Raw genomic sequence first — 26144 nt, 5'->3', positions numbered from 1 at the left:
GGTCATTCCCGACCAAACATACATTCCCGACCAACCATATAACCCGAGTAATCATTACTGACATAACATATAATCACGACCAACCATATATCCGAGTAGTAATTACCGACATAATATATAATCCCGACCAACCATATATCCGAGTAGTAATTATATAACCCGAGTAATCATTACCGACATAACATATAATCCCGACCAACCATATATCCGAGTAGTAATTACCGACATAACATATAATCCCAACCAACCATATATCCGAGTAGTAATTATCGACATAGCATATAATCCCGACCAACCATATCTTCCCAAGTGTATAACCCGAGTGGGGAATAATAATTCCCCAACATTTACAACAAATTTTCTTATCATGTATAAGTCTCTTTTATATTGACCAAACTTCCCATTTCGTGTGAGTCATTTTTACAAATTTAAGAGTGTCGTGCGTATAAGAGTTGCACCAATTGTAAGTCACCAAACGCGCGCATCAAAGATCAAAACACTCATTCAAGTGAAAATTGAACCATAGCTAGCTATGGTAGTACTAATTGTTATGGAGAAAATCACCTAGAAGAGTCCATCAACAGTACAACACTAATATGCATATTTGAACATCACCCTAACGCAAAAAATTAAGCTACAACTTGGATCCATTTAGATATAAATTTTTAGGTTATTTTTTTTTTAAATTATTTATATTAATTTGTTTATGTTACGAATAAAAATTAACTTTTATAAGTTAATATGATTGATTGAAAATATAAAAAAAGATTTGTGATTTTTCGTACGCATCTACCAAATGTCAAAAATTGTTTGAGCGAAAAATATTTTATTCGACAAAAATATTTTAAATCGTAACAAACTAAACCTTAACCTTAGTAAATACAAAATGCGAGACTTACCTTGGGGAGTAAGACGTTACTCTTAGAGAAGTGATTAGGCTGCCGTGCGCACCCTTTACTTTTTACACCATGATAAAGTAAATAGCTCTACAAATAAGTCATTTTCTTTTGTTTAGGCTAATATATAACAACCTTTTCATATTTGATTGGATAAGACATTTGAGTTTTCACTTTTCAGTGTTGCAAAGAAAGAGAAACTCAATGCCTTGATTATTGTAAAAGAAGAAAGCACCGATTGAAGAAATCCCTTCAAGGGTAATTCCACTTCAACTCTTGAATTGCATTGGATGAGATGGTCGATTAGGAAGGCAGCTTCACACTGAAGGAGGCAATACGGATGGAGGCTGGAAGCAACCACTTTTGGAACAAAAGTTGCAATCAGGGCTGACATTTTTTTTTTATTTGATGTGAATTTTTGAGGAATAAAATGAAATGAGAGAGATAAATGGCTTAACAATGAAAGGTAGAAGAAATGGATGGGGGACGAGTAATTTAGGGTCGTTTTGTTGATGCTTTTTAAAAAGTAGTATTTTTTTACTTTCCGGTTATGATGTGATATAAGATAAAAGTAGTTTTGAGTGTTGTGTGAATGTTTTATGTGTTGAGTTATTTGTTATTACTTTTACTTTTTGTCAAAAAAAATAAAAAAGAAAAAATCGTAAAAAAATTAGCAAACAAGCCATTACTAGTTAGGAATTCAAACTTGAAACCCTAATCGGATGTAGCACCACGCAAACTTAGAATACAATTAATAAAAGTGCTACACATACTCTTAGTTGCTCATTCTGTAGTGAAAATCACTATTGAATACTAAATGTAATTCTTTTAATGATGGTAACATTTGGGTTGTGGGTTTTTTTAAATAGTAATAAGAAGGAATCGATGTAATATAAAATAGAGAGAAGTTTTGATTTTTTTTTTTTTGATTTGATGAAAAAGTGAAAAAATTTGTTAAAAAATTATTAATGTGATATAAAAAGTAGAATGTTTTGGAGTTGTTTTTTTGAGAAAAAAAAATAGAGTGGTTTGCCAAACATAACCAATTTTTATAGTCACATTAACTCACTAGGGAGTATTGATCACTTTGGAGACAATAAACATGTTACATATATATCTTTTTTTTTAAATAAATTATTAAATTCATAAGACCTATATATATAGATCTTTATGAGTCTTACAAATTTAATGATTAATTTATTTATTTTTTTAAAAAAAAATACAAAAAATGTCCAATTGTTGTAAAAAAATAATTTCACCTCCAATAAACTTAGTAGCAGGCTACTAGCAGCTGTAGCTGGGATTTGGCCAGGCGCGGGCTTGTCTTTTAAATAAACCCTGGACTGAAAGACTAGGGTTTTTCGGGTATTAAATTTGAAGATGGGAATCGGGTCGACGTTGGCGGGGATGGAAGTTCCAATCATCGGCAGCGACTCCGTCAAATGGGTCGAGGTGTCTGTCCCTTCTTCTTCTTCCTCTGCCGTTGCTGCTTCACCGCCCTTCGCCCCTCTGACCGAGGATTACGCCTCATCCTATGGCGTTAAAGATTCTCCTACCCATCTCATTTGGTACTCTCTCTTTCGCTCTCTGTGTGTTGTGTTTGTAGCTTCCCAAATTGCATTTTCATTGCCTCAAAACATCCACTGGACAATTTCTTCTAACTCCTACTGCAACTGCGACAGGAAAATTCACAAGGCCCTACCTCATGCCCTCGAATTACTTGAGCTCTCTGCTAACAAAGAATTTCCCATGATGGGACTGCGAATCACTTTCCCAGATGCGCTCTCTCCCTTCGCTTTTGTCTGCCAAAATCAGGTGAATTTGCCCGCTACAATACATGCCAAATCTCTCTTTTTGAACACTCCTTTTGGTTTGCTTGTGTTTTCCCTCAAAGTTATATTTTCTTCTGTTTATCCAAAAGAATAAACGTATTTTATTTCGTATAAATGCAGATTACTTACTCTGATAGGCACCCCCACTTGCTGTATGCATTGACCGTGTCGGGAGTCGCTTATCTCCTCAAACTCAAAAACGTTTCTACTTATGCTTCCAGCTCCGTTTTCCCCTTAGATGAGCTTATAGAGTTTAACATTCACACTTATTATTCCAATCACGGAGCGATAACAACTGTAGCAGCAACTGCAGGATGTTTTGCAGTTGGGTTCAGTGATGGATCTGTTAGTTGCTTCCAACTTGGCATACTTGACCAGAGTGCTCCTGGTACAGTAAAACTTCAGTTCCACCTACTTTACTGTGTCTTCAATTGCTAACATATTTTTTCCTGCTGCTTTTTTTTTTTTTTTTTTTTTTTTTTTTTTTTTTTTATTATTATTATTATTATTATTATTATTTTTTTTTTTTTAAAAAAAAATTAATTTGGTTACGCTGTCTTTTTTTCTTACTGCATTTCATGCGGGTTTGCTTGATTTGCTGGATGATTGAGGTGATATTCATGCTGTAGTGCCTTGTAAGCCATAGCAATCGGTTGTGGTCTCATGTAACTCTTAAAAACAAGTTATGATATATTGTCAAAATTTTCTTCTCCATTTCCCTTATTGCTTCTTGTCTGGCCTGTTAATCATTGTATTATATGCTTGGCTTAAGCTTGATGGCTGGGGAATTTTGCTTTAACAATGTTATGTTTCTATTTGTAATCCTGGTTTTTGCAACTTGCTAATGTTATTCTGCAATTTTTCATAATTCATAACGTTTTTCCCCACTTAGGTTTTGTGCATGAACTGCGGGATGATTCGGGAATTGGTCGTTTGTGGGGTATCATCTCAAGGTACTCATCTTCTACACAATTTCTGGTAATTTATTCAAGATAATTTCTTGTTCCAAAACATATTTTCATGTTAGTTATTGAGAAGTTGGTATTGCAAAGGTGAGAAACAATTTATGTGCAGCTGAAATTACACATATCTACCAAATTAGTGTGATTTACAATGTGGATTTGATGGCTTCGTGCATTAATGTGCTGTCTCAATCTTAGAGAGCCTTATTTGGTAAAGGAGTTATGAAAAATATATTTATCTGTATTGAAGAATGGCAATGGCAATGGCAATTGGGGTTGCGGAACAAATTTGCCTTTAGCCAATCAGATGACTTTAAAGATGATTTCCTCATCTGTATAAGGAAGTTAGATTGGCAGTGTATGTCCGTACTCTTTTTAAGAATTCATTCAGTGCGAGATGCTTATTTAAAGATTCCCTTCTTGTAATAGGATATTGGCTTGTGATTCAATACGGCTGAATATTAAGAGAGTAGCATGTGGTGCTTTAAATGTTTAGTCCTCTTGTTTCCTTGAGTTCAGAGGGTTTACATGGTGTAGAACAAATTTGAAGAATCTGACTATGTGTGGTTTGGTGAGCATAAGGTTTGGGAACATTAGTGGGTTATGGTTTGAATTCGGCTTGGAAAAGATTGGATTTGAAGGGGTGAAAAAGGCTGGAACAAAGAATAAAGCCGCAAGAATTTTGGAGGGTAGTAAAATTAGGTATGTTAGGGTTTGTTTCTTTGGTTAATTAGTGGCTAAAGGCTAGGAAATATGCGTAGGGTTTTAGGGTTTTGATAGGGTGAAGGAAAGAATGTGACTTGAGGTTGCAAAAGAGATGAGAATGAGCTGAGGTTGAATCTGTCCACAAGCTACATAGTGACATGAATGGTATCCACGGAAGAAAAAGACGACTAGGAAGCACTCTAGTCAAACAAGCTTGACATAATAGGTTGATCCTCTGTCGCTTCTTTTGTTCGTCATTGTGATGGAGGCTTTTAGTAAGCTGTTCTCTATTTCTGTTCAAAGGGGCTTTCTCTGGCTTCTCTGTGGGCTCTAGAAGCAATGGAGTGATTAATGTTTCTCACCTTCTATTCGCAGACGATACATTAGTTTTCTGCGAGGCTAGTCCTGATCATCTTCTCTATCTTTGTATGTTATTACTGTCCTTTGAAGCTGTTTCAGGTTTGAAGATTAATTTGGATAAGTCAGTTTTGGTTCCTGTGGGTATTGTGGATAATATGGATGATCTTGCTGGCATTTTGGGCTGTGGAGTCTCTTCTCTTCCTTTAAAGTATCTTGGTCTTCCATTGGGGGCTCCTTTTAAGGCTAAGTCTTGCTGGGATGAGGTAGTTGGGAAGATCGAGAGACGTTTGGCTAGCTGGAAGCGGTTGTATTTGTCGAAGGGGGGTAGAGTAACCCTGATAAAAAGCACTCTCTCTAATCTTCCTACGTACTTTCTATCTCTACTCCCTATTCCTTCCAGTGTTGCTAGTTGTATAGAGAAGATGTATCGAGATTTCTTGTGGGGTGGCATAGGTGAAGAATTTAAATTTTATCTGGTCAATTGGTCCAAGGTTTGTTCTCCTATTTCAAGTGGTGGTTTGGGCATCAGGAATTTGAGGCTTTTCAACAAGGCTCTTTTAGGGAAGTGGCTGTGGCGCTATGTCCATGAGAGAGAGGCTTGGTGGAAATCTGTTGTGGATGCAAAGTATGGATCTACTCGAGATGGTTGGTGTTCTTTAGATCCCCCTGGGTCTCACGGAGTGGGGCTTTGGAAGAATATTAGGAAGGGATGGAGTTCGTTTTGTAACCATACCATACTCATGTTGGGAAATGGATCTAGGATCCGTTTTTGGGATGATGTGTGGCGTGGTGAGGTGCCTCTTAAGGAAGCTTTCCCAGTTTTGTATGACATTGTGCGTGACAAGGATGCCTTTGTAGAAGACCATTTGGTTGTGGTGAGTGGGTCTTATCAGTGGGATGTTAGCTTTTTCCGAGCGGCCCACGACTGGGAGGTGGATGTTTTGTCTCATTTTTCTCTTTGTTGTACTCATCCAGAGCGAATTATGATGTGGAGGATAAGCTATGGTGGTCTCCTTCTCACAAAGGGAAATTTGATGTTAGATCTTTTTATAAGGCTCTTGCTTGCAAAGAAGCTATTCATTTTCCTTGGAAAAGTATCTGGCGGACCAAGGTTCCTTTGAAAGTGGCTTTCTTTGCTTGGACGGCAGCGCATGGGAAGATCCTTACTTTGGACAATCTAAGGAAGAAGCGGGTTATAGTGATTGATAGATGCTGCATGTGCAAAATGAATGGGGAGTCAGTGGATCACTTTCTTCTCCATTGTGAGGTAGCACGCGCTCTGTGGATCGCCATCTTTAGTCGCTTTAGCCTGTCTTGGGTTATGCCTCTTCGGGTGGTAGATTTATTCGCTTGCTGGTGGACGGGTGGTCGCTCCCGGAGTGCTGTCGTGTGGAAGATGGTCCCATGTTGCCTTATGTGGTGCTTATGGAGGGAACACAATGATAGGCAGTTTGAGGACAAAGAAAGAACCATTGAGGATCTCATCTCCTTTTTCTTTCATTCTTTGTACTCTTGGTCGGCTGCGTTCCTCGCACCTTTATCGTTTAGTTTTAATGATTTCCTTGTATTGTTTTTTACTTCCTCTTAGATGCCTTTCTTGTATACTTCATGTGTACTTGATTGCGCTTTGCGCTTTTTAATGATATTTCTCTTACTTATCAAAAAAAAAAAAAAAAAAAAACTGATCCCAAGGTGTGACTCAATCGGTTGGGGACCATGCCTGATGAAGCGAATGTCATTAGTTCGAATCTCCATTCCTCCTCCCCTTGGGGTTAATTTTTTTTTTTTTTTTATAAGTAATCGACATATATCATTAAAAGCGTAAGATGCCCCTAAGTACACAGTAAGTATATAAAAGGAAACACTAAAGGTAGCTTTTGGTGTGACTAGTAGTGTGGGGAAACGACACTAAAGGTAGCTTTTCTGGTTTCATATGGTCTTGCACGTGAGAAGGATGCCTCTATAGCAGATCATTTAGAGTTTTTGGGAGGCTCCAACTAGTGGAATGTGAGCTTCACTAGAGCGGTACAGGATTGGGAGGGTGATGGCTTTGCCTCTTTTTTCTAGGTATTGCATTCCAGTAAATTGAGGAGATGATGTGTAGATAAGCTGTGGTGGAATCCATCCAAAAGAGGTTTATTTAGGGTTAAATCCTTATATAACTCTTTGGCTTGTTCGGAAGGTAGTAGCTTCTCGTGGAAGAGTGTTTGGCGGTCTCAGGCTTCTTCGAGGGCAACATTTTTTGCTTGGTTGGCGACTCTAGGGAAGATCCTCACTTTGGATAATCTTAAGAGGCATCACGTCATCGTGATGGACAGATGTTGCGTGTGCAAGAGAAATGAGGAATCTGTGGACCACCTTCTTTTTCATTGTGACATGGCTTCTGCTATTTGGAATGTTCTTTTCAATCGCTTTGCATTGTCATAGGTTATGCCTAGACGTGTCATTGATTTGTATGCGTGTTGATGGTCCTCTGGTAGGCCAAAAAGCGTTGCGGTGTGAAAAATGGCGCCTACGTGCCTTTTTTGGTGTTTATAGAGGGAAATGAATGATAGAAATTTTGAGGACAGGGAGAGGTCTATGGGGGATATTATTTCTTTGTTCTTTGAAACTTTGTATCTTTGGACGGCAGCGTATGTGTCTCCTTTGTTGATTAGTTATAGTGATTTCCTTCTTTGCTTTACTCTTTCTAGTTAAGTTGTTCCTTTTGTATAGTTCATTTGTATTTATGGGCGCCTCACGTTTTTAATGAGATTGGTATATTGCTTATTAAAAAAAAAAAAAAACTTTTCCTAATAGGATTGGAACTCCTACTTTGATTAGTAAACAAACTTCTCATTGGATTGGACTAAAGCCCACACATCATGTCCGTAATTTAAATAAAACTCACCTATTTATTAATAAAACCCAAGGCCCACAATTACAGCCCATAACTACAGCTCACAACCAACAATTACAGAATTACGAAAATACCCTTTTCTCTAGAAAAACACAAATATAAATGAAAATGAAATTCTATTGACCTAATTAACTACCATTGACACTTGTTCTTGGACCAAAAAAGGCTTCTTTCTTGGCTTTGCTCTATTCTTAAGCTTCTGCAGAGGATGCTTCATATCTAACCAAGCTAAATACGGTATTAATTCTCCTCCTTCCTGAGAAACATGACTCCGTCCAGTTTGAAGCAAGACCCAATAATCCGTCGGAAATGGAATCTACACTTTAGTGAGAAAAGGACCTGATATATGCTTTAGCTTTGTCATTGGTGAATCTCTGGGTAGCACAAGTTTGATTTCCCTTGAACACATTGTGGATGATTATATATTTTGATAAGCATCATGTTGAACATTTTTATCAAATAACCATGGATGACCAAAATAATGTGATAAACTTTGAGCGGAAGGATATCGCATTGCACATTCTCAATCAGATCACCAATAGAATATGTAAACAAGCATCTTTCATTAACTTTCAGATTGGTGTTATTCACCCAAGCCATGTTATATAGAGTAGGGTGGGGTTTGGTCTTTCAAGCATAACTTCTTTACTGCATCTTTAGATACACAACTACTTAGATCAATTTCCATTGTGCACGATTGCCCATTGCATTTCACTATTGTTTGCAATATAATAGTTCTTCTCCAATCTTCCTTCTCTTCCATCTTATCAGTTGAAAAGCAGAGACTAAAGAACTTGGCAAAGTTGTTCGTCGTCAGTTTTTGCTTCTTTATCCGATTAATCTTCCTCTGCCTTGCAAATAATCATTTGCAAGTAAAGCATTGATTTTTCTTGTCCTTCAAATTTGAGCTTGCATTACTTTTCATAGTGGAAGAATTAGATGAACAAGATGGCCTATTGGCAGAAAACGAGGGTCGGTCCCAAGCCTTTCTATGGACTTTTCTTGAGTGAAATCAATAGCAGATTTGTCCCCTTTTTGTATATTAGTTAAGTATGGCTTTGTAAAGTACTTCCCTTGCAATTGTTTCTCAATTTGATATGCAACCTGAGTTGCATCCCCCATTGTACTTAAGCAACAAGTAACAAAAACCAGAAGCTATATTCATGGCTTCAAAGGTTAGATTTTGGCATGATTTGTGGTGTGGGGACATGGCCCTAACGAAAGTTTTTCCAAATTTATATGCTATTGCCTGTGTGAAGGATGCTTTTGTAGCGACTCACTTGGAGCTGTCTAATGGCTCCAATTAGTGGAACATAAGCTTTGCTAGAGCGATTTGTGATTGAGAGGTGGATGTCTTTGCCTTGTTCTCCAGCTTGTTTTTTATTTTATTTTATTTTATTTTATTTTTTTTTATATGAATAATAATAATATTATTGAAAGAAAAGGGCAAAGCCCCTCGTACACGAAAAGTATACAAGAGAGCTGAATACCCTAAAGGCTACTACAATCTAAACAACAAATCAAATCTACCAGATTCTCTGAGTCAAAATTAAGAACAATCACAATAACCTAATCCAAACGAGATCTTGGAAGGGGGGGATTTCTGAAAAAGCACATTGGACTTGATATCCTTAAAGAGTCGTCGATTCATTTATCTCCAAATGCTCCATATTAAGAGAGCAGGAATAAATTTTCAGTTTGCCTTTTTGGGGTGTCCCTGCCCTAGAAATTTTCAGTAGTGTAGAACCCCTAGGATGCTACTAGGCGTGACCCAAGAAATCCCGAAAATGTTAAGAACTAGGTGCTAGAGATCATCAATATACTCATTGTGGATGAGAAGATGATTAATAGTTTCCTCATTATTTTTACAAAGGCAACACCCGTTAGGGCCGTTAGCTAGATGGAAACCCTGCCTTCTAAGGTTATTCGCCGTGAGGATTCTACCAATTGCTGCTGTCCATAAGAAGAAAGCAATGCGAAGAGGGGCTTTAACCTTCCAAATACCCAAGGGAAAGAACTATGCTCACTTGACTGTAACATATTATAATAGCTCTTCATTGCAAAGCTATGGCTGCTAGATGGTCCACAACATACAATTCACTTCTCCTAGATGAGTATTCGAAGAGTATAATAGATTGAGAAAGGAGTTAAGAGATTCCAGTTCCCAATCATGGGCTGTCCTAATGAAACTTGGATTCCAATGGATTAGGGAACTGGAGAAGTCCAAGTAGCATGTCACTAAGGCCTCCTTGTTACAAACTATGGAATAGAATCCTAAAAAAGAATACTTAAGAGATCCCCAACCGTTACTAATATTCTTTCAAAGATGGGTGGACGCTCTTAGAGTGGGTTATGCCTCATCGGGTGGTTGATTTATTCACTTGCTGGTGGATTGGTGGACGCTCTAGGAGTGATGTTATGTGGAAGATGGTGCCTTCTTGCCTCTTGTGGAGCCTGTGGAGAGAACAAAATGATAGAAATTTCGAGGACCAAGAAAGGACGTTAGAGGAGCACAACACCTTCTTCTTTTATTCTCTTTTTAGTTGGATAGCTGTGTATTTAGCTCCCTTAGTGATTAGGTTTAATGATTTTCTTGTACTTTTTTCTTCTCCTAATTAGACGTTTCTTTAATGATAATTCACTTATATATATATATATATATATATAAATTCTTCCAAAGACTCACCTCGTAAGGTCCTTGTGTTTCCTCTGAACACCAACCCCCTCTTTGGATCCCGTACTTCATAACAATCACCTGTCTCCATAAAGAATTCTCCTCATGCTCGAATCTCCAAATCACCATTCTTCAGCTTCTTGTATTTAGAGGGAGACGGGAAGGTGAAGACAAGCTTTGGTGGGCCCCCTCCAAAAAAGGGTTATTTGATGTTAGATCTTTTTACAAAGAGGTTTGTAATGATGGCTTTCTTTTCCATTGAAAGAGTATTTGATGGACTAAGTTTCCTTTGGGAGCGGTTTTCTTTGCTTGGTCGGTGGCTCTAGAAAAGTTCCTCACCATGGACAATCTTAGTAAGCAGCATGCCATTGTGATTGATAATTTTTGTGTGTAAGAGGAATGTGGAGTCTGTTGACCATCTTCTTCATTGTAAAGTTGCTTGTGTCTTGTGGAATTTTATTTTAGTCGCTTTGGGCTATCTTGGGTTATGCCTAGTCGAGTACTTGACTTGTTTGCTTGTTGGTAGACTACTGGTAGCTCTCGGAGTGCTGTTGTGTGTAATACAGTGCCTTCTTGCCTCTTGTAGTGTGTTTAAAGGAAAATGAATGATAGAAGTTTTGAAGACCGCGAGAGGAGCTTGAGTCTTTTTTCTTCTATACTCTTTATCTTTGAACAACTATATTTGTTTCTTCTTTCGTGCTTAGTTATCATGATTTTTTTATTCTTTTTTCTTCTTCTAACTAGCTAAGTGTTTTCTCTTATATACTTCCTAAATACTTGAGTGCGCCTACGCTTTTAATAATATTTCGATTACTTATTTAAAAAAAAAATTGCTCCAGGCTTGCATGTCTTTCAAAGTAGGTGGTCCTGACTTTAGGGATGGGGTAAGATTATAAGGAAAAAATTTACCTCAAGATATCTTTTGTTGGTTCATGGCACTTGTTATGTTTAGATGTTTTTACAAATGTACTCAGGTGCTACGACGATGCAAGCGTGCCCTCTAGGCGAAGGGAAGGAAAGGCTTAGGTGTTGGAGCGTTGAGTGTTCCTTGTGGGTTTTGGGTTTAAGGGCTTAGTTCATTGTGGGTTTGTTTGTTTGTTTGTTTTTTTTTTTTAGCTTTGAGTGCTCTTTGTGGGTTTTGAGTTTAAGGGCTTAGGTCCTTGTGGGTTTATTTGGGTTTTTTTTTGTGGGCTGGTTGTTTCCGTGTATGCTCCCTGTGTACTTAGAGGTGCCTTATGCTTTTTTAATAAAACCTTTCTTACTTATAAAAGAAAAAACAAATGTACTCATTCTTGTCTTTATATACTTCACATATTTACATGTCTCTTGTCAAAAAAAAATATTTAGTAAAAAGGAACACCCCTCATACTCTTGAAACAATAGATTATGGCATAAGCGGTGTCAAATTATTTGTTCAATTGTTCTTGAAAGCAAGAAATCTGATTTCATACAATTGATTATTGATGTTTATTGTGCTAGGTATGGTATTGTAAGTTGTTTTCATATAAATATATACATATATGCTCTCGTGTGAAGGCGCGTCACGTTAGGGATTTGTTTTGCTTTCTCTTTTTTTTTTTTTGGAGTTTGTTGTCCAGCGGTGCTTGAGTTTTTGTAGCGGAGGTGTTTGTTAATGAATACTGTTAGGATTTTTGGAGTTTCCATTGGAGCTGCTCTGGGGTGAGTTCTCTGGTTGTTTCGTCCCTTTTGAGGGGCTGCTCAACAGTTATGCCTTCGTGGAGTTTCTTCTTCTCTGAGGCTCAATAGACAAGGCTGAGATGGAGCGTTGTTTCTCTATGGAAGCCAAAAATTTCTAATTTTCAGCGAAGGTAGATGCGTTTGAGCTTTGTTTGGAGGAAAGGAGGAAGGGGTTTTGTGGGTATCTTTTTCTGGGTTTTCAGTGCTTTGAGTGGTTGTTGGCCATGGTTGAGGAGACATTGAAGGCTCCAATGAAGAAGGATTTCGTCTCATCCTACCGCGAAGATGCGAAAGCTTTGATGGTTTGTGGGGGTGGTAACAAGGGCGGCCGTTATCTTGAGGTGGCTGACTATGTGGAGGGTGGTCGTTAAGGGGTTATTTGGATCCCTGAAGGCCATAAAGATTGGGGATGGTCTCGGGTGGTGGGTGAGTTGCGGCAGTTGCTAAAGTTTATTGAAGCACAGGGTGGGTCGTTAGTTTTTGAGGCGCCTTCCCTGAAAGGGAAACAAAAGAGGGGTGTTTTGTCTGGTTGTTTCGGTGGGACTTCTTTGTCCTTCGCGGAGGTGGTTCGTGGAGTGGTTGCCAACTCTCCAGGGTTGCTGGTTCCGAAGGTAGAGCTTTTTGGTTTGGATCTACTTCCGGTAGTGGGGTGTAGGGATGTGGTAGACGGGAGAATGGCGGTGAATTGCTTTGTTTTGGAGGAGCATATGTCTGAGTCATTGGAGAAGAAGAAGCAAGTTTGCTTGCTTGGCGATGGTGAGTTTAGGAAGAAGAAGAAGTTAGGGCTTTTTCGTTCGTGGAAGAAGATTCTAGTGTGGCTTCAAATCGCTTTGGAGCGGGCTTCAACTTCTGGGTTCAAGCATGTTGGGCTGGTTTGAAGCCCAATCACGGCAGCTGGGCTAGGCCTAAGCCCACGAGGATGAGGTTGGATCTTGGTTCTCTGATTGTTGGACTCGATTCGAATCCCCGATCGGATCTTGTGCAACCTGAATAATTTTCGGCAGCTGTTTCTGGGGTGGATCTGGGTCTATCGTCTTCCGGGAGCTTTGCATGTCAACAACCCTTCGCCGGTGGTTGTGTTTCCGATCCAGTGGTCGATTCTTCTTCTGCCATGTTGGCTGTGTAGGAGGTCGTGATTCAGTTTTCACGGGAGCTCGAGAATCCTGTAGTCTCACGGTTTGACTTTCCCCCCTGTCGACACCGGCGGTGCTGTCTTCGGTGTCTTTGGATGCTTCTCACAGGTCTGGGGGGCCTTCTCCGGCACCAGTAAGCACTGTTGTTGGGTTTGATTCTTTTGGGAAGTTAAGGCTGCGCTGCCGAAGATCAAAGGTAAGAGGTTTTGAATTTGGTAAGCTCCATTAATTATGGTGATGCATGCGCGTCCTCAGCATAGGAAAGTCAAGGATCACGTGTTGTAGAAGGCTGTGCTTCTTAAGGGTTTTGGTTTGAGGGCTTTTGGTTTTTGAGAGTTTGTTGGGTTTCTTTCTTTTTTTTTGGGATGCTTCGGCTGCTCCTATGTATACTTTCTGTGTACTTAGAGGTGCTTTATGTTTTTTCAATAAATTTTACTACCTATCAATATATATATATGTTAGTTTATTTACTGATTCATTGATAATTTTTGTCATGCAGGGGTAGGATTGTAGGGGCCGTGCAGGACTTACTAATATTTGAGGTGCATGGAAAACAACTTCTATTTGTGCTTCATTCCGATGGGATCTTACGAGTATGGGATTGTACAAGTTATAGCAGGATCTTCAGTCATACAATCAGCTGTCCAGAATTGGCAGGCAATTTCTGTTATTTTTCTTTTCTTTTCTTTCTTTCTTTCACAATTTCCAATTTGTTCTGTAATTCGAGATTTATTTCTGTACTGCCCATCATTAAGATGTCCCAACGTTTTACTTATCAAAAAAAAAAAATTATGTACTGCCCATCATCAAGTAATCCTTCTGAATAACTTTTCAGCCAAAAAAAATCGTATTATATCTTATTTTTAAACACCCTAAATATTGCTCTATTCTTGGATCATGGATCAGTTTTTTTCTTTATTTTCTCATTAAGAAGACTAATATTTCTTAAATAGAGCAATAGAGCACATGGAAAAATGCATCTCAAGAGAACCATATCATGTTCCCTTTTTTTTTTTTTTTTGGTAAATTAGAAAAGATTTATTAAAAAAGCGTAAAGGCACCCCTAGGTACACATGAAGTATACGCCAGAAACACCCAAAGCTAACCCGCAACAATCAACAAAACCAACAGAAAAAACCCCCAAACCCAAGAAAGAACAACCAAATAACCCACAAAGGAGCCCAAACAGAGTTACAAGAAAAACTAGACACCCAAGAGACAACCCACAACCCACCATAGCAACAACGAACCCTACAAAACGTGGGCCTGTCATTTCTTATGCCTGGAGGAAGCTAAACCGTCGCCATAATTAATGGAGCTTTGCAGATTCAGAAGCTCCCTCTTGCCTTTTGACTTTTGGCGTGCTAATATTTTCTCTCTCAGAAACTCTTCCTCCATGACATCCCAAATAGCCAAGGCCTTTTCCTCAAAGCACCATCCAAAGCCCAATCCAAGGGCAAGCCATCCCAAAACTCATCGTCCTCCTCCCAAACCACAATCTCCCCGTTAGGATCAAAATCGACTGGCTAATTGCGAGATAGGGAGAAACCATTTCCTTCATAGGAATAAGGAGTGATGTCAAAATTGTGGGATTTGGACCTTGGTCTACTCTTCTTATGTCTGCTGTACCAGGCAAATATTGAAGAAAGGTGTCTAGAAATGAACTAGATGCACAGCAAATCTGCTTTTCTGTTGGCATGAAGTTCTCACAATTGTAGTTGGTGAGTGGACAAAAAATAGTAAATGATAAAAAAGTGGTGTAAACAATGTGAAAGGTGATTGCTTTCAAGGGACTGAAAGTTATGTAGATGGATGTACTGAAGATTTGCAAGGTAACATATAATGTAGAGATTTGGCCTTTTTCCAGAATAAATTATGTTGCTGGATCTAGCAATAGTGGACATGAAACATGGACAATGTTGATAAAGTTGTATTAAAAAATTTGTGATTGATAGAATTTTTCTTTTTTCAGGAAAGAATAGAAGATTGTTCATGATAGGTATAATTATTAATCATGCCATGCTTGCCAATATAAATAATAACGGTTTTTTTTTTTGTTTACTACTTTTGTAAGCATTTAGAATGTCATGTCTAGGGGCATAATTTTTGAAAAATATTTGTACATGCTTCTTCCTTGAGCTTTGGATCTTTGTTTTTGTTTTCAATATTGAGGAGAATATATTTTGTTGCTTAAAATTTCTAATATGTTTTCTTCTATCTTGTACTTCCAGGAGCTACTTTTAAAAGGTTGTGGGTGGCCCAAGCTGATAATGATTCGAGTGTAATTCCTTTGGCAATCTTGTACAGTCAAACTTTGGTATGTATTTTCTAAATGACGCCAAGTGTAAATTGTTTTTTGAAGCCAAAAATTTCCTGTTGTTGAAAATCATTAGTCTCAAAAACTTTAGATAGGCGCAAGCCCACCCTACAACCGTGAACCAAATAAAATTCTTATACGTGCATAATGGAAGAAAGTACCAAATGTGGTTTCCATGATTGAAACCGAAGGCCTGTTACTCAAACCTCACTGATTAATATCGTGGTTAAAACTATCAATTCTAAAGTTAGAAATTGGGCCAACAATGTGTATCTAAGTATAAGATATACTAACTGTTGGAAAGCAAATCTTAAAATACTCATTCTGTTAGGAAGTGGGCAATAATGTATATCGAGATTATCACACACTGACAACCCTTTTCTTACAAGCCCAAACTGCATATGGATCATGATTAAAAAAAAACACTAAAATGAAAATAAATACAGTTTAATATATAGAACTATGTCTCTCTCTCTCTCTCTCTCTCTCTCTCTCTCTCTCTCTCTCTCTCTCTTGTTGGCGTGTGTAGGCACGTGCCGCCAGCTTTCTTCTTTTGTGTTTTTTGGGAGAACTTCACAAAAGGCTACTGAATTGTCACGCGTTTTGACGGAAGGGTACTGAATTAACATTTATCTCGAACCGGGGTTTTAAACTGTTAAAACCATCACATAAGTGTATTTTGTCAGGATTTGGTGTTAAATTCTGATGGAAGTGGAGTCACCTGACTTCCACGTGACTTTTCTAATGCCTTTTGCTCGTTTTGCCCCCATCTAAACAAATAAATTACACGTCTCACAACCCTTCTTCCCACCTTCCCCGTTTATTCTCTCTCTCTCTCTCTCTCTCTCTCACAGATACTTGCGTGGCACAAGTAGGTATAGTATGTTGTAGGATATGATAAGATGGTTGTAGTCATGTATCGACCTTTGCCATGATGGGTGTGCTCGCATGGCAGGTCAAATACGCTCAATAAAATCTTCATTTTTGGGGGAGATAGCCCTGGATTCTTCTTTTCCTTTTGGGCTGGCCTCCTCCCTTATGTGTGTGCGTGCTCTCTCTCTCTCTCTCGCTCGCTAGCAAGCTATTTGGCAATATCTATGCAACAAAATGTGTCCTTGGGTTGTGGCTATAACATTGACCTAAAGAGAGGATATTGATGAAGCTTCACTAGCTCTATTTGGGTATATGTGATCGGATATCTGTTCCTGATTTCCACCGAAAAGGTACATCAATCTGCTATGTTAAGTTATTAACCCGAAAAGGTATTATCTGTTGTTTGAACTCGAACAAAAAATGCATCAATCTCTGCTATTTTAATCTAGATGGAATATAGTCAGAGCTATTGCCCTATCGAGGTAAAAATTCAGTTCTCTGCCATTTACAACCCAAAAGATGCAATTTGCTCTGTCCCTTGGTTTTATACATGCTATTGATCTTATTGCCAGGAGTATGTATCTTAATGAACTGAATGAAACATGAACCGACCATGTCTAGGTGGAATACATGAACCAATTAGTGACTCCATGTCGAGATGCAATACATTATGAAATATGATGAGAAATATATATAGTGGATAATCAGCAGTTATTCTTATTAGTTGGCATCTGCACTCATTTTCTTAGTTTCCATTGCACACGGTGGATAATTAGCAGTTATGCTTATTAGCTGCTTTCTGTTTAATGACAGTAGTCCATGAATTTGATCAAGTTGAAATTTGTTTATATGCTTTCAATGAAAATCTATATCTGCCCCACTCATAGCCCATATTACCACAATCCCACAAAAGTCAGCCCTCATGAAGCCCATTCTTTTGACAAACCTAGCAAACCGTTCATCTCAAGCAGTGATTTTGGTTTCACAAGATGTCGCCACTTCCTTTGTTTGCAGTTCGGCTACTTCCTCTGTTTTAACTTCCATGAACAGAGTGTTACAGAAGCCATACATTCCTCCAAATAAGAGAGAGAGATGAGTGAGAAGGAAAAGCCAAAAGCTGGTGGTGGGAGGAAGCATCAAGAAATTCCACATCTTCCTGGAACAATTCTGCTCCCCAACGCTCAGCTTGCTGTCGCATCCTAAACATATCAAATATCAAGCAATGATGTCTTCTGGTATGGTGAGTTGCTTGTCATGCAGAGTCCTACTTGATGATGAGTTACACGTTTGTTTGACATGCAGAGTCCCACTTGATGATGAGTTACATTGGGAGATGGAATCTTTAGGCATCTGTTGATGATGTGGAGTTGTTGATTGGAGGAGTTTCACTAACATGTACAAGTGTACGTACAACCTCACCAGTTCTGTACAACCTCAGACTTGTTGAATGAACACCCAGACTTGTCGAAGAAGTGGAAGCCGAAGAAGAAGATCAAAGAAGCTCGGATTCTAAAAGTAGAGGGAAAGCCGCGTCGATGAAGTTGCGGACGAGAAGAAGAAGAAGACGCAAAAGTGGACAGTGGAGAGAGAGCGTAGAGAGAAGCCATTGTAGACGTGTTTCGTATTTTCCTTCATTTGTTCGGTTGAGATCGGGTTTTGATTTGGATTTGAGTTTTCAGGCCATTGAGTTTTCTAAACTCTTTCTCTTGAAAACGACGAAGTTTTTGCTTGGTTTGTTTGGACAGGATGGGTATTGTTGCTTAATTAAATCATGTGCGATGCACATGATTTAATTCTGTCAGGATTTAACATCAAATTTTGACGGAATATCCTTATGTGAGAGTTTTTGATAGTTTAACACCCCGGTTCGAGAGAAATGCTAGTTCAGTACCCTACTGTCAAAACGCGTGATAATTCAGTACTTTTTTGTGAAGTTCTGCCATGTTTTTTTTTTAGAGGTGGCGGTGTACGCTGTGGGTGGCCGGAGAGGGATGATTGTGTTTCCTGAACGCCGAAACGGGTGGGGTTGGGGGCGTGTTTCTGGGGAGCTGAGCAAAGCGTTGGCTTTCTTTGGAACCTCGGTGGTGTCGTCATCTTCTAGTGGCATCTCGGTGGGGAAGAGTTTGGGCAAGGTCACGGGTGTTTTGTTGTTCGCAGAGGTGGTGTGCTCGCCGATTGTTGGCGGGCCTCTGGTTCAGACGGTGGCAGTGGTCTGGTGCGAGGCGGAGAAGATCAATCTGCTGGGTTGGGAGCAGGAGCCGTTCCGGCAGGCGATGGATTGTTACGCTTTGGAGAGGTCCTCTTCCAGTCCTTTGGGTAAAGACATTGCGGTGGAATGCTACGCTCTGGAGAGGTCCTCTTCCGGTCCTCTGGGTAAGGACCTTCTGGCGTGTTCCAAGAAATGGGCTGCAGTCGATGACGTTGAGGTTGCAGGTGATGTTTCAGTGCTGGAGATGGGGTCTTTAGGAAGCTTCTTGATATATTTGAAGAGTGGCTTCTTTGGGCTTGTGCGCAAAGGTCTAATTTGGGCGGAGTTTCCTTTGTTAGGCTGAAGCGGAGAATGGGCAGGACAAAGTGTTGTCTTGGGTTGGGCCGGATGCGTTTAGGGTTAGGCCTAGTAGAGTGGGCTGTAGGCCTTATTCTAAAAAGACCACTAAGTCGGGTCTTGATCCGGTTCGTGGTTTCAATGTTGTTTCTGTGGGTTTAAGCTCGAGTTTGGGTACATGTTTACGCTTGTCGTCTTCGGCGGCCGTCGTTGCTTCTTTGACGCCGGAAGCTTTTGACTGTTCGTTAGTTGAGTTCCTGCCTTCTCCTCCGAAGGTCTCTTCTCCGGCGGCCGTTGTGGAGAAGTTTTTTGCCGCTATTTTGAAGCAGGCAGCCGTGGGCTACTCCTCAGTTGCTGTTCCGGCGCTCTATCAGTCACCGGTAGACGTGGGTTTGTCGATGGGGTGCTCGTCAGGAGTAGGTTTGGCGTTGAATCCGGTTGGCATGGGGGGGGGGGGGGGGTGTTCCTTCTCCCTTTTCAGTGGGATCTGTTTCCACCGAGGCTGTTTTCTTCAATGTATGGGTGTTCTCCCCAATTTTTACCTGGTATGTCTTGGAGGGAACAACAATCTTCTTGGGTCTTCGAGGTGGGTGAGTCTTCGAAGGGTTGTGATCCTGGGGGAGGGGTTGTTGTATACCCCAGGGTAGTGCAAGTTGCTAAGTCGTGTTTTCGCACGATGAGAATTTCGTTCAAGGGGTCTGAAAAGGGTTTTCTGGATTTCTTGACTTTAGTTGATGAGGGGCAGCACTTTGATTCTGCTCCTAAGAAGAAAGGGAAAAGAGAGGTCAAGAATCTAGAATGCTCGATCAATTTCGATGCTAGGGGAGTGGGTTCTAGCTGGGTTAGAGGCAAGAGGTTGGGGGTGCAATTGGGGGTGTAATGTAGCCTTTCTTCTGTCTTTGGGGTTTTTTCGGGTGTTCTTCCATTTTTTTTTCTTCTGTTTTTGTTTTGTTTTGGTGTGCTTTTTGTATACTCCTTGTATGCTTAAGGGCGCCTTTACGCTTTTTTAATGCTATTTGTTTTATTACCTATAAAAAAAAAACTTTTAATATTAAGATTTTATTTTTACCGCACTTGATGAAGTGCAGCAAGCCCAATGTTGTTAGTCACTATGTTCAATGTTCAGCTGATAACCTATATTCTTGAATTTTAAACTCTCCAAAGAAACAGTATACTATTGTGTTTTACCAAATGCATAAGCTTGTTGGAGTAATCACTCTATGTAACACTTAGACTGTAAACTACATTGTGTATGCTGTTTTATTTATGTATGTTCGGTGATATAACCCTGTTCTGATTTTTTGTTTGATGAATAATATTACCCTGTGCTGATATTAGGCCTATCAAGCCTTCATTGCTTTAATACTGATGGATTTCCTGCCCCAACTATTTAGGAAGTTAGCATGGAGATGATCTATGTATATGGCTTGCATTGTAATTTTAGTGACAGGACTGTTTTAACACTAGAGCCTTCTGTTCAAAATCTGCCTTTGGAGGAGGTAAACATTTGGTTTGTCCATCCATTGCTTTTCTGTCTATCTAACCTGAAGAGTTATTCATTGCACCTAATTTGCTACTATTCTGATTTTGACAAGGGGAGATGCATTGATGTCAAACTTACCTCAGACAAGATATGGGTACTGAAAGATAATGGATTGGTTTTTCACAACTTGTTGCATCCAACTGTTACTGTGTAAGTCTATTTGTGCTTGTTAATGGATTGGTCTTTCTAATGCTAAATTATACCTTGGACTTGCTCATCCTTCATGCTCTCTTGATACTTTGGCATGAATATATTAATACTGAAAGATGAAGTTTTAGATATTTGCCTCAAAGTATAACTAGTTAATTTCTTTTGTCATTTTTTCCCTTGTTTTGGCACTAATGGTTTCTTTTTACTATATCTTTTCCTATTCCTAGGTAATATTTCAGTCTCACATGCATGTGTTTTATTTTATGCAATGAATAACTAAGCATATTCTTTGTTCCCAAAACTGTGGCAAAGTGATCACTTGAACCATAGTTTCTTGAGGTTCCATAGGTGGCATTCTGTATGTTTTACATGCATACGTACAATATGTAGATTTTTCATTGTTTGCTTATCTAATGTTGTAGTTGTTTGTTTTTTGTACCTTACCTGTTCATAGATGTGACTTTTCAAGCTTAATTTATTCTGCAACTTTATTTTTAGGGAAGAACCACAAAGTTATGCATTGCAGGAAGAATTTGTTGCTGATCAACTATTTCAAAGTTCTGAACATTCTTCAGATAATCTACTTTGGATAACACATTCATTATTTTCATCTGGAAAGGTACTGTGACTTTCATTTTGTGGTCTTATGTTCGTGTGACTTTCGAGTTACTAATAAAGAAGTCAAGGTTTTAAGGAGTTTGAACACAGATGCACACAGTCTATCATGCATGAATGAACAAACATGTAAGGGTGCTGTTTTTTTTTTTCCCGACAACATTCAAACTTCATGAAAAGTTCTGGACTTACAGTTCCCTTTTCTTTTTCTTTTTTCGTGCATGGATTTATGATATATTTGGACAAGTTGAAATTTCATGTAGCGTGTTTGATGAAGTTTCTCAATTGTCATTTTGAGTTTTATAAATACTTAAAAAGAAATTTACAATAGAAAAGCTTTCTGAAATCTTAACATTTTCTTCGCTCTTATTCACTTTCAGTTTCAATTAAATGGACTAGTAAAAAAAAGGATTTATTTTCTAATGTAGAACCAAGTTATTAAATTCAAGTTGCCATGACTTTGTCCCCTTACTCCTCAAACAGTCGCCATTGCCTTGGAGTAAGTTCTCATATGTGAAGCATGTTGCTCATGGTGCTTCCCTCTATGTAAACTTTTGCAGGATCATACTGTGCCCTTTGTGTCTTCGATTTTCTTACGCAGGTTACTTTGTCCTGGGGTTCATCATAATATTTCTTTGCGAGCAACTCTACTGGACTACAATAGACACTGCACTGATTCTGAATACCAGTCCTTAACTGCTGACGGACTGAAAAAGGAAATCCTTTCACTAATTGAAAATGAGGTTCTCTTTGCTTAAATTCTTTTAGTTTCTAATTATTCTCTCTATATTTTGTTTTTGATTTGGAAGTAATTTCTTGGAGTTATGTCTTCTTATTTGTCTCTCGGCGTGTCCCAACATCCCTTAGCTATATATTGACTTCTCCAGCAATGGCGTTAGACTTGTTTTTCTTTCTGGTTTTCTGTGATGGGTTTCTCTTGTTGGTTCTTTATGGGAGCTAAGTCTTTCAAGTTCACAATAGAAGAGGGGGCTTCAGTATTACGAGTTTTCAAAAGGAGTAGAGGCCTCGTGCGTTTTGTATCCCTGGGTAGAGTGATTGTTAACTGGTTGTTGGCTACCATAGAAGAGTTGCTTCTAGCAAAGGCCTTGAAAAGTTTTTGAAATCCTCAAGGGTGGGTTCTAAAGCCTTTATCGCCCAACGGCTTGTGAACAAGTTAGGAAGATATATGGCAGTTGCAGAATATGGAGGTGGTGGTTGGAGGGGCTTTGTGGTTATATCGGAAGCTAGAGGTGGTCAGGGATGGCCTGGTTTTGTGCTCAAGCTTTGGAAGGTTCTAGAAACCTTCCAGATATCCTTTGGTGATGGCTACACAACTTGTCATTCCGAGGTACCCCTTGGTGGGTTCTCTTCGTCTCGCTTGAAGTTGTGTTCTACAGTGCCTCTGGCGCTGGCTGGGGAGGTTGTCAAGAGGTCATATGCTAGAGAGTGGTTGGTCTAGGGTAGTTTACCACGAGTTCCATTTCTCTTAGGGAATATATCACGTTTCCGATATCTTCATGTCAATGTCATTGGCTCAGTAGGCTACTGCCATGGAGTGCCTGGGGTTGCGACAAATCCTAGGTTTAATGCTGGTACATTACGTGTTGCAGATAGTGGAGTGAATTGAGGAGTTAAATGGATTTCAGTGAGGCCTTTAGATCTTTGAGAAAACCGCTGGAGTCTTTGAGAGGGGAGGTGGACGAGGTAATCGAGTGACTGGACATGGGCTTGGAGCTAAATGGGCCGAATATAATTTTTAGTGAGAAAAAGAGCGAGGTGTCGAAGCCTAATCAATCTTTGAGGGCCCAACCCTCTCAAATATTCCTGGTTGAAACAAAAGGCTCTAAACCTTTGTTGTTGGGCCAATCTATTTTGGCAATAAAGAAGTGTAAAGGTTTGAGTCCTCGCTGAGCAAAAGACGTGTTTTGGCCTAGTTTTAAGTCCACAGTTAAGTGGATGGTGAAGGTGCGGGTTGGACCTGTTTCTTCGTTGGCCACAAGTTGGGGCGCGGGTGCGAGCCTTGATTGTGTGGGCGTGAGATCAAACCAGCTTGTTGGAGCGCTGACAGCCTCATGGTCAAACTCATATGGTTGTGGTGCTTAGGTGGGAGATGGTCAGAAGGGTAGTTAGAATAAACAATATACGGGGAGTAGATACATCAGTTTATCTTGCCAGTGGTCCTCTTTCTACAGTGGCACCTTTGAACACCCAATCGAAGCAGCTCTCTCACCTCACCTTCAAATATTGCCGGTAACGAGGTTGTGATGGTCAGGCTCAGTTCTGGGCCTCATGATGTGGGTTTTGTGGTGATGTTTCCAATTCTAGAGGGATACCTTGATAAAACCGGTAGGATAGTTCTAGCGACGGTATTGTAGCTGCCATTGAGCCCTCAAGAGATGGTGGTTCGGTTGCCAAAATAGTTGCTTTAGCCGATTTTTTTTTGATAATTAAGTATAGAATTTTATAAAAAGCGTAAAAGGCGCCCCTAAGCATACATGAAGTATACAAAGAGGAAACCAAAACAGGAGAGCAAGAGGAGAGAGGAAAAACACCCGAAAAACCCAAAAACATAAGGAAACCCAAAGACCCCTACAAAACCAGCCCACAAAACCCAGAGACTAAAACATTACATCAGAGGCCCTCTTGCCTTGCCCCGGCTAGAACCAAAACCCCTAGCATCATAATTAATAGTGCACTCTAGGTTCTTCACTTCATGACACCCTTTAAACTTAGGAGTGGGGACTGGAGCCTCTAGACGATGCTCCGCATCAATTAGAGCCATGAAGTCTAAAAAGGCCTTCTCATTCCTCTCGTGAGAAACCCCCAAAGTTTGAAAACAGAGGCTAAGATCAATAGTTGTCCCGGGAGAACCACCAAGCTTATCAAGACCACCTCCCTGCGAAGAATCATCAACAAAAGCTGCCCCGGAAGACTCGCCCACTTCTGAAGGAGAAGGAGCTGTGCCCTTTGGGAGAAGAAAGCCACGCCGAAGGAAAGGCTGACAACCCTCGTCAAGAGCAGGAGTAGACATTAACCCATCCTTTGATGGTTCAAATAAGGGCTTGGTAGCATCCCCAAATGACGACAAGGAAGGAGCTTTGGCCGATTAAGCCCTTTGTATTTAGTTTGGGCTATTTAGGGGATGATGAAGCTCTTAACTCTTTAGATTGGGCAATTGTTGTGAAAGGGGGGAAGCGAGTTTCCAATATTATTATTATTATTATTATTTCTTTTCTTTTTTTCCTATCGTCTCCGCCTTCATCTTCTATAAAGATGCAGGGGGCATTGTCAGGGTTGATAAGGGGAAATGAGTTGTATCCTCTTATGTGGTTGGGATTGATGCAAACCGTGTGGAAGGGTTTAGTCTTCTTGAAAATGTGACCCAGTCTAGATATTGACTTGTACAATGGGGAAGAATCCATTTTTTGTAAGCCGTTGTGCTCTCACCCCCTTCTTTTGAATGAGAAACCTTATAGTGCAGGGTCAAAGTCTTTTAGCTTGGGTATTGCAAAAAGTGAAGGAATTTCGACTTCCATGTGGGGTTTTCGTGTGAGGGTTTTGAATAGGAGCTCATGGCTTTGCTTATTGTCATCGAAGCGAGTTGTTTCCAAAATGAGTTGGCCTCTAGTTCCAAACTAGTTAGCGGGGCGAATTGAGAATTAAAAAGATCGTTTTGTTCTATCAATTATAATTTTAAAGGTGGTAGTTCCAGCCAAGATAGAGTTAAGGGGAGGGGTATTTCGGTTCCTTATGAAACCTAAATTGCTAACTTGGAATGTGAGAGGCGTGAATGATAGGGAAAGCGTCTAAGAGTTAGGAATTTGCTCAGAGAGTGTAAGGCATATCATATGCAGTTCTTTAATGAAAATCTTCAGTGGAATATATCTTTTATTAGACTAATGCATGATTGGGAGGTGGACTTGGGGATCACACAAACTACGCATCACACTGTTGACCTGGAAGAAGAGAGATTTGTGTGTTGAGGATAAGTTAAGGAAGCATAAAGTTAGTGATTTGGAGAGGACTACTCTTTTGGACGAGGTGAGTTGGAGGTAGAAATCAAGGGTATTGTGGTTAAGAGAGGGTGAAAAATGCACAAAGTTCTTCCATCAGGTGGCCAATTCAAATAGAAGAAACAACTCCATTGAATCTTTGTTGGTTAATGGTTCAGCGTTTTCGATCGTTCTAAGATCAGAAAACAAATTGTGAAGTACTATAATAGTTTGTTTAGAGAACAGTTCAGTTGGCGGCCTAAATTGGATGGCCTTTCTTTTGACTTTATTGGTGAGGTAAATGCCATTTGGTTGGAGAGAGCATTTGAGGAGTAAGAGGTTTTTGAGGTTGTGAAAGCTATGAACAATGATATGGGCTCTTGATGGTGTTACAATGGCATTCTTCCAAGCTTGTTGGGATGTTCTTAAAATAGATATAATGAATGTTTTCCATGAGTTTCACACCGAAGGCAAGTTTGAAAGAAGTCTCAAGGCTGCTTTCATTGCTCTTATTCCGAAGAAAACAGGGGCCGGTGATATTAAGCACTTTCGACCTATTAGCCTAGTGGGTGGAGTTTACAAAATTGTTGCCAAAGTTCTAGCAAACATGTTAAAAATGGTTGTGGAAGTCATATCCAAGCCCCAAAATGCTTTCATCAAAGGTAGGCAAATTCTATATTTCGTTCTCATAGCTAATGAATGCCTCGATAGTAAGATTAGGTCCGGGGACACAGGTGTGCTTTGCAAATTGGATATTGAAAAGGCTCATGATCATGCCATTTGGAATTTTTTGTTATATATGCTGAGGAGGTACAATTTCAGGGAGAAATGACGTAATTGGATAGCGCATTGTATTTCATTGGTGTTTTTCTCTATTTTCCTAAATCATGCTCCAAAGGGATTTTTTAGTAGTTTTTGGGGATGTGGATATGTTGTTCGTCATCGTTATG

At 39.6% G+C, this 26144-nt stretch overlaps 1 protein-coding gene across 3 annotated transcripts in view; it reads left to right on the top strand.

Moving 5' to 3' along the window:
* Window positions 1-2226: 2226 nt before the first annotated feature.
* Window positions 2227-26144, top strand: part of LOC133876166 (nuclear pore complex protein NUP160) — a 42734-nt gene continuing 18816 nt past the window's right edge. For 2 of the 3 annotated variants that reach the window (XM_062314459.1, XM_062314456.1), the window contains exons 1-10: window positions 2227-2464; window positions 2579-2711; window positions 2849-3116; window positions 3621-3681; window positions 13659-13816; window positions 15391-15476; window positions 20289-20393; window positions 20490-20587; window positions 21086-21206; window positions 21763-21945. In XM_062314459.1, coding sequence (XP_062170443.1) covers window positions 2277-2464; window positions 2579-2711; window positions 2849-3116; window positions 3621-3681; window positions 13659-13816; window positions 15391-15476; window positions 20289-20393; window positions 20490-20587; window positions 21086-21206; window positions 21763-21945 — 1401 coding nt within the window. In that variant the 5' untranslated portion in view covers window positions 2227-2276. The remainder of the gene's footprint in view (window positions 2465-2578; window positions 2712-2848; window positions 3117-3620; window positions 3682-13658; window positions 13817-15390; window positions 15477-20288; window positions 20394-20489; window positions 20588-21085; window positions 21207-21762; window positions 21946-26144) is intronic. The other variant, XM_062314452.1, reaches the window with a different exon arrangement.

This window comes from Alnus glutinosa, chromosome 1 (assembly GCF_958979055.1).
Source record: "Alnus glutinosa chromosome 1, dhAlnGlut1.1, whole genome shotgun sequence".
NCBI classification, from domain to species: domain Eukaryota; kingdom Viridiplantae; phylum Streptophyta; class Magnoliopsida; order Fagales; family Betulaceae; genus Alnus; species Alnus glutinosa.
This window is presented reverse-complemented; position numbering and strand designations above follow the sequence as displayed.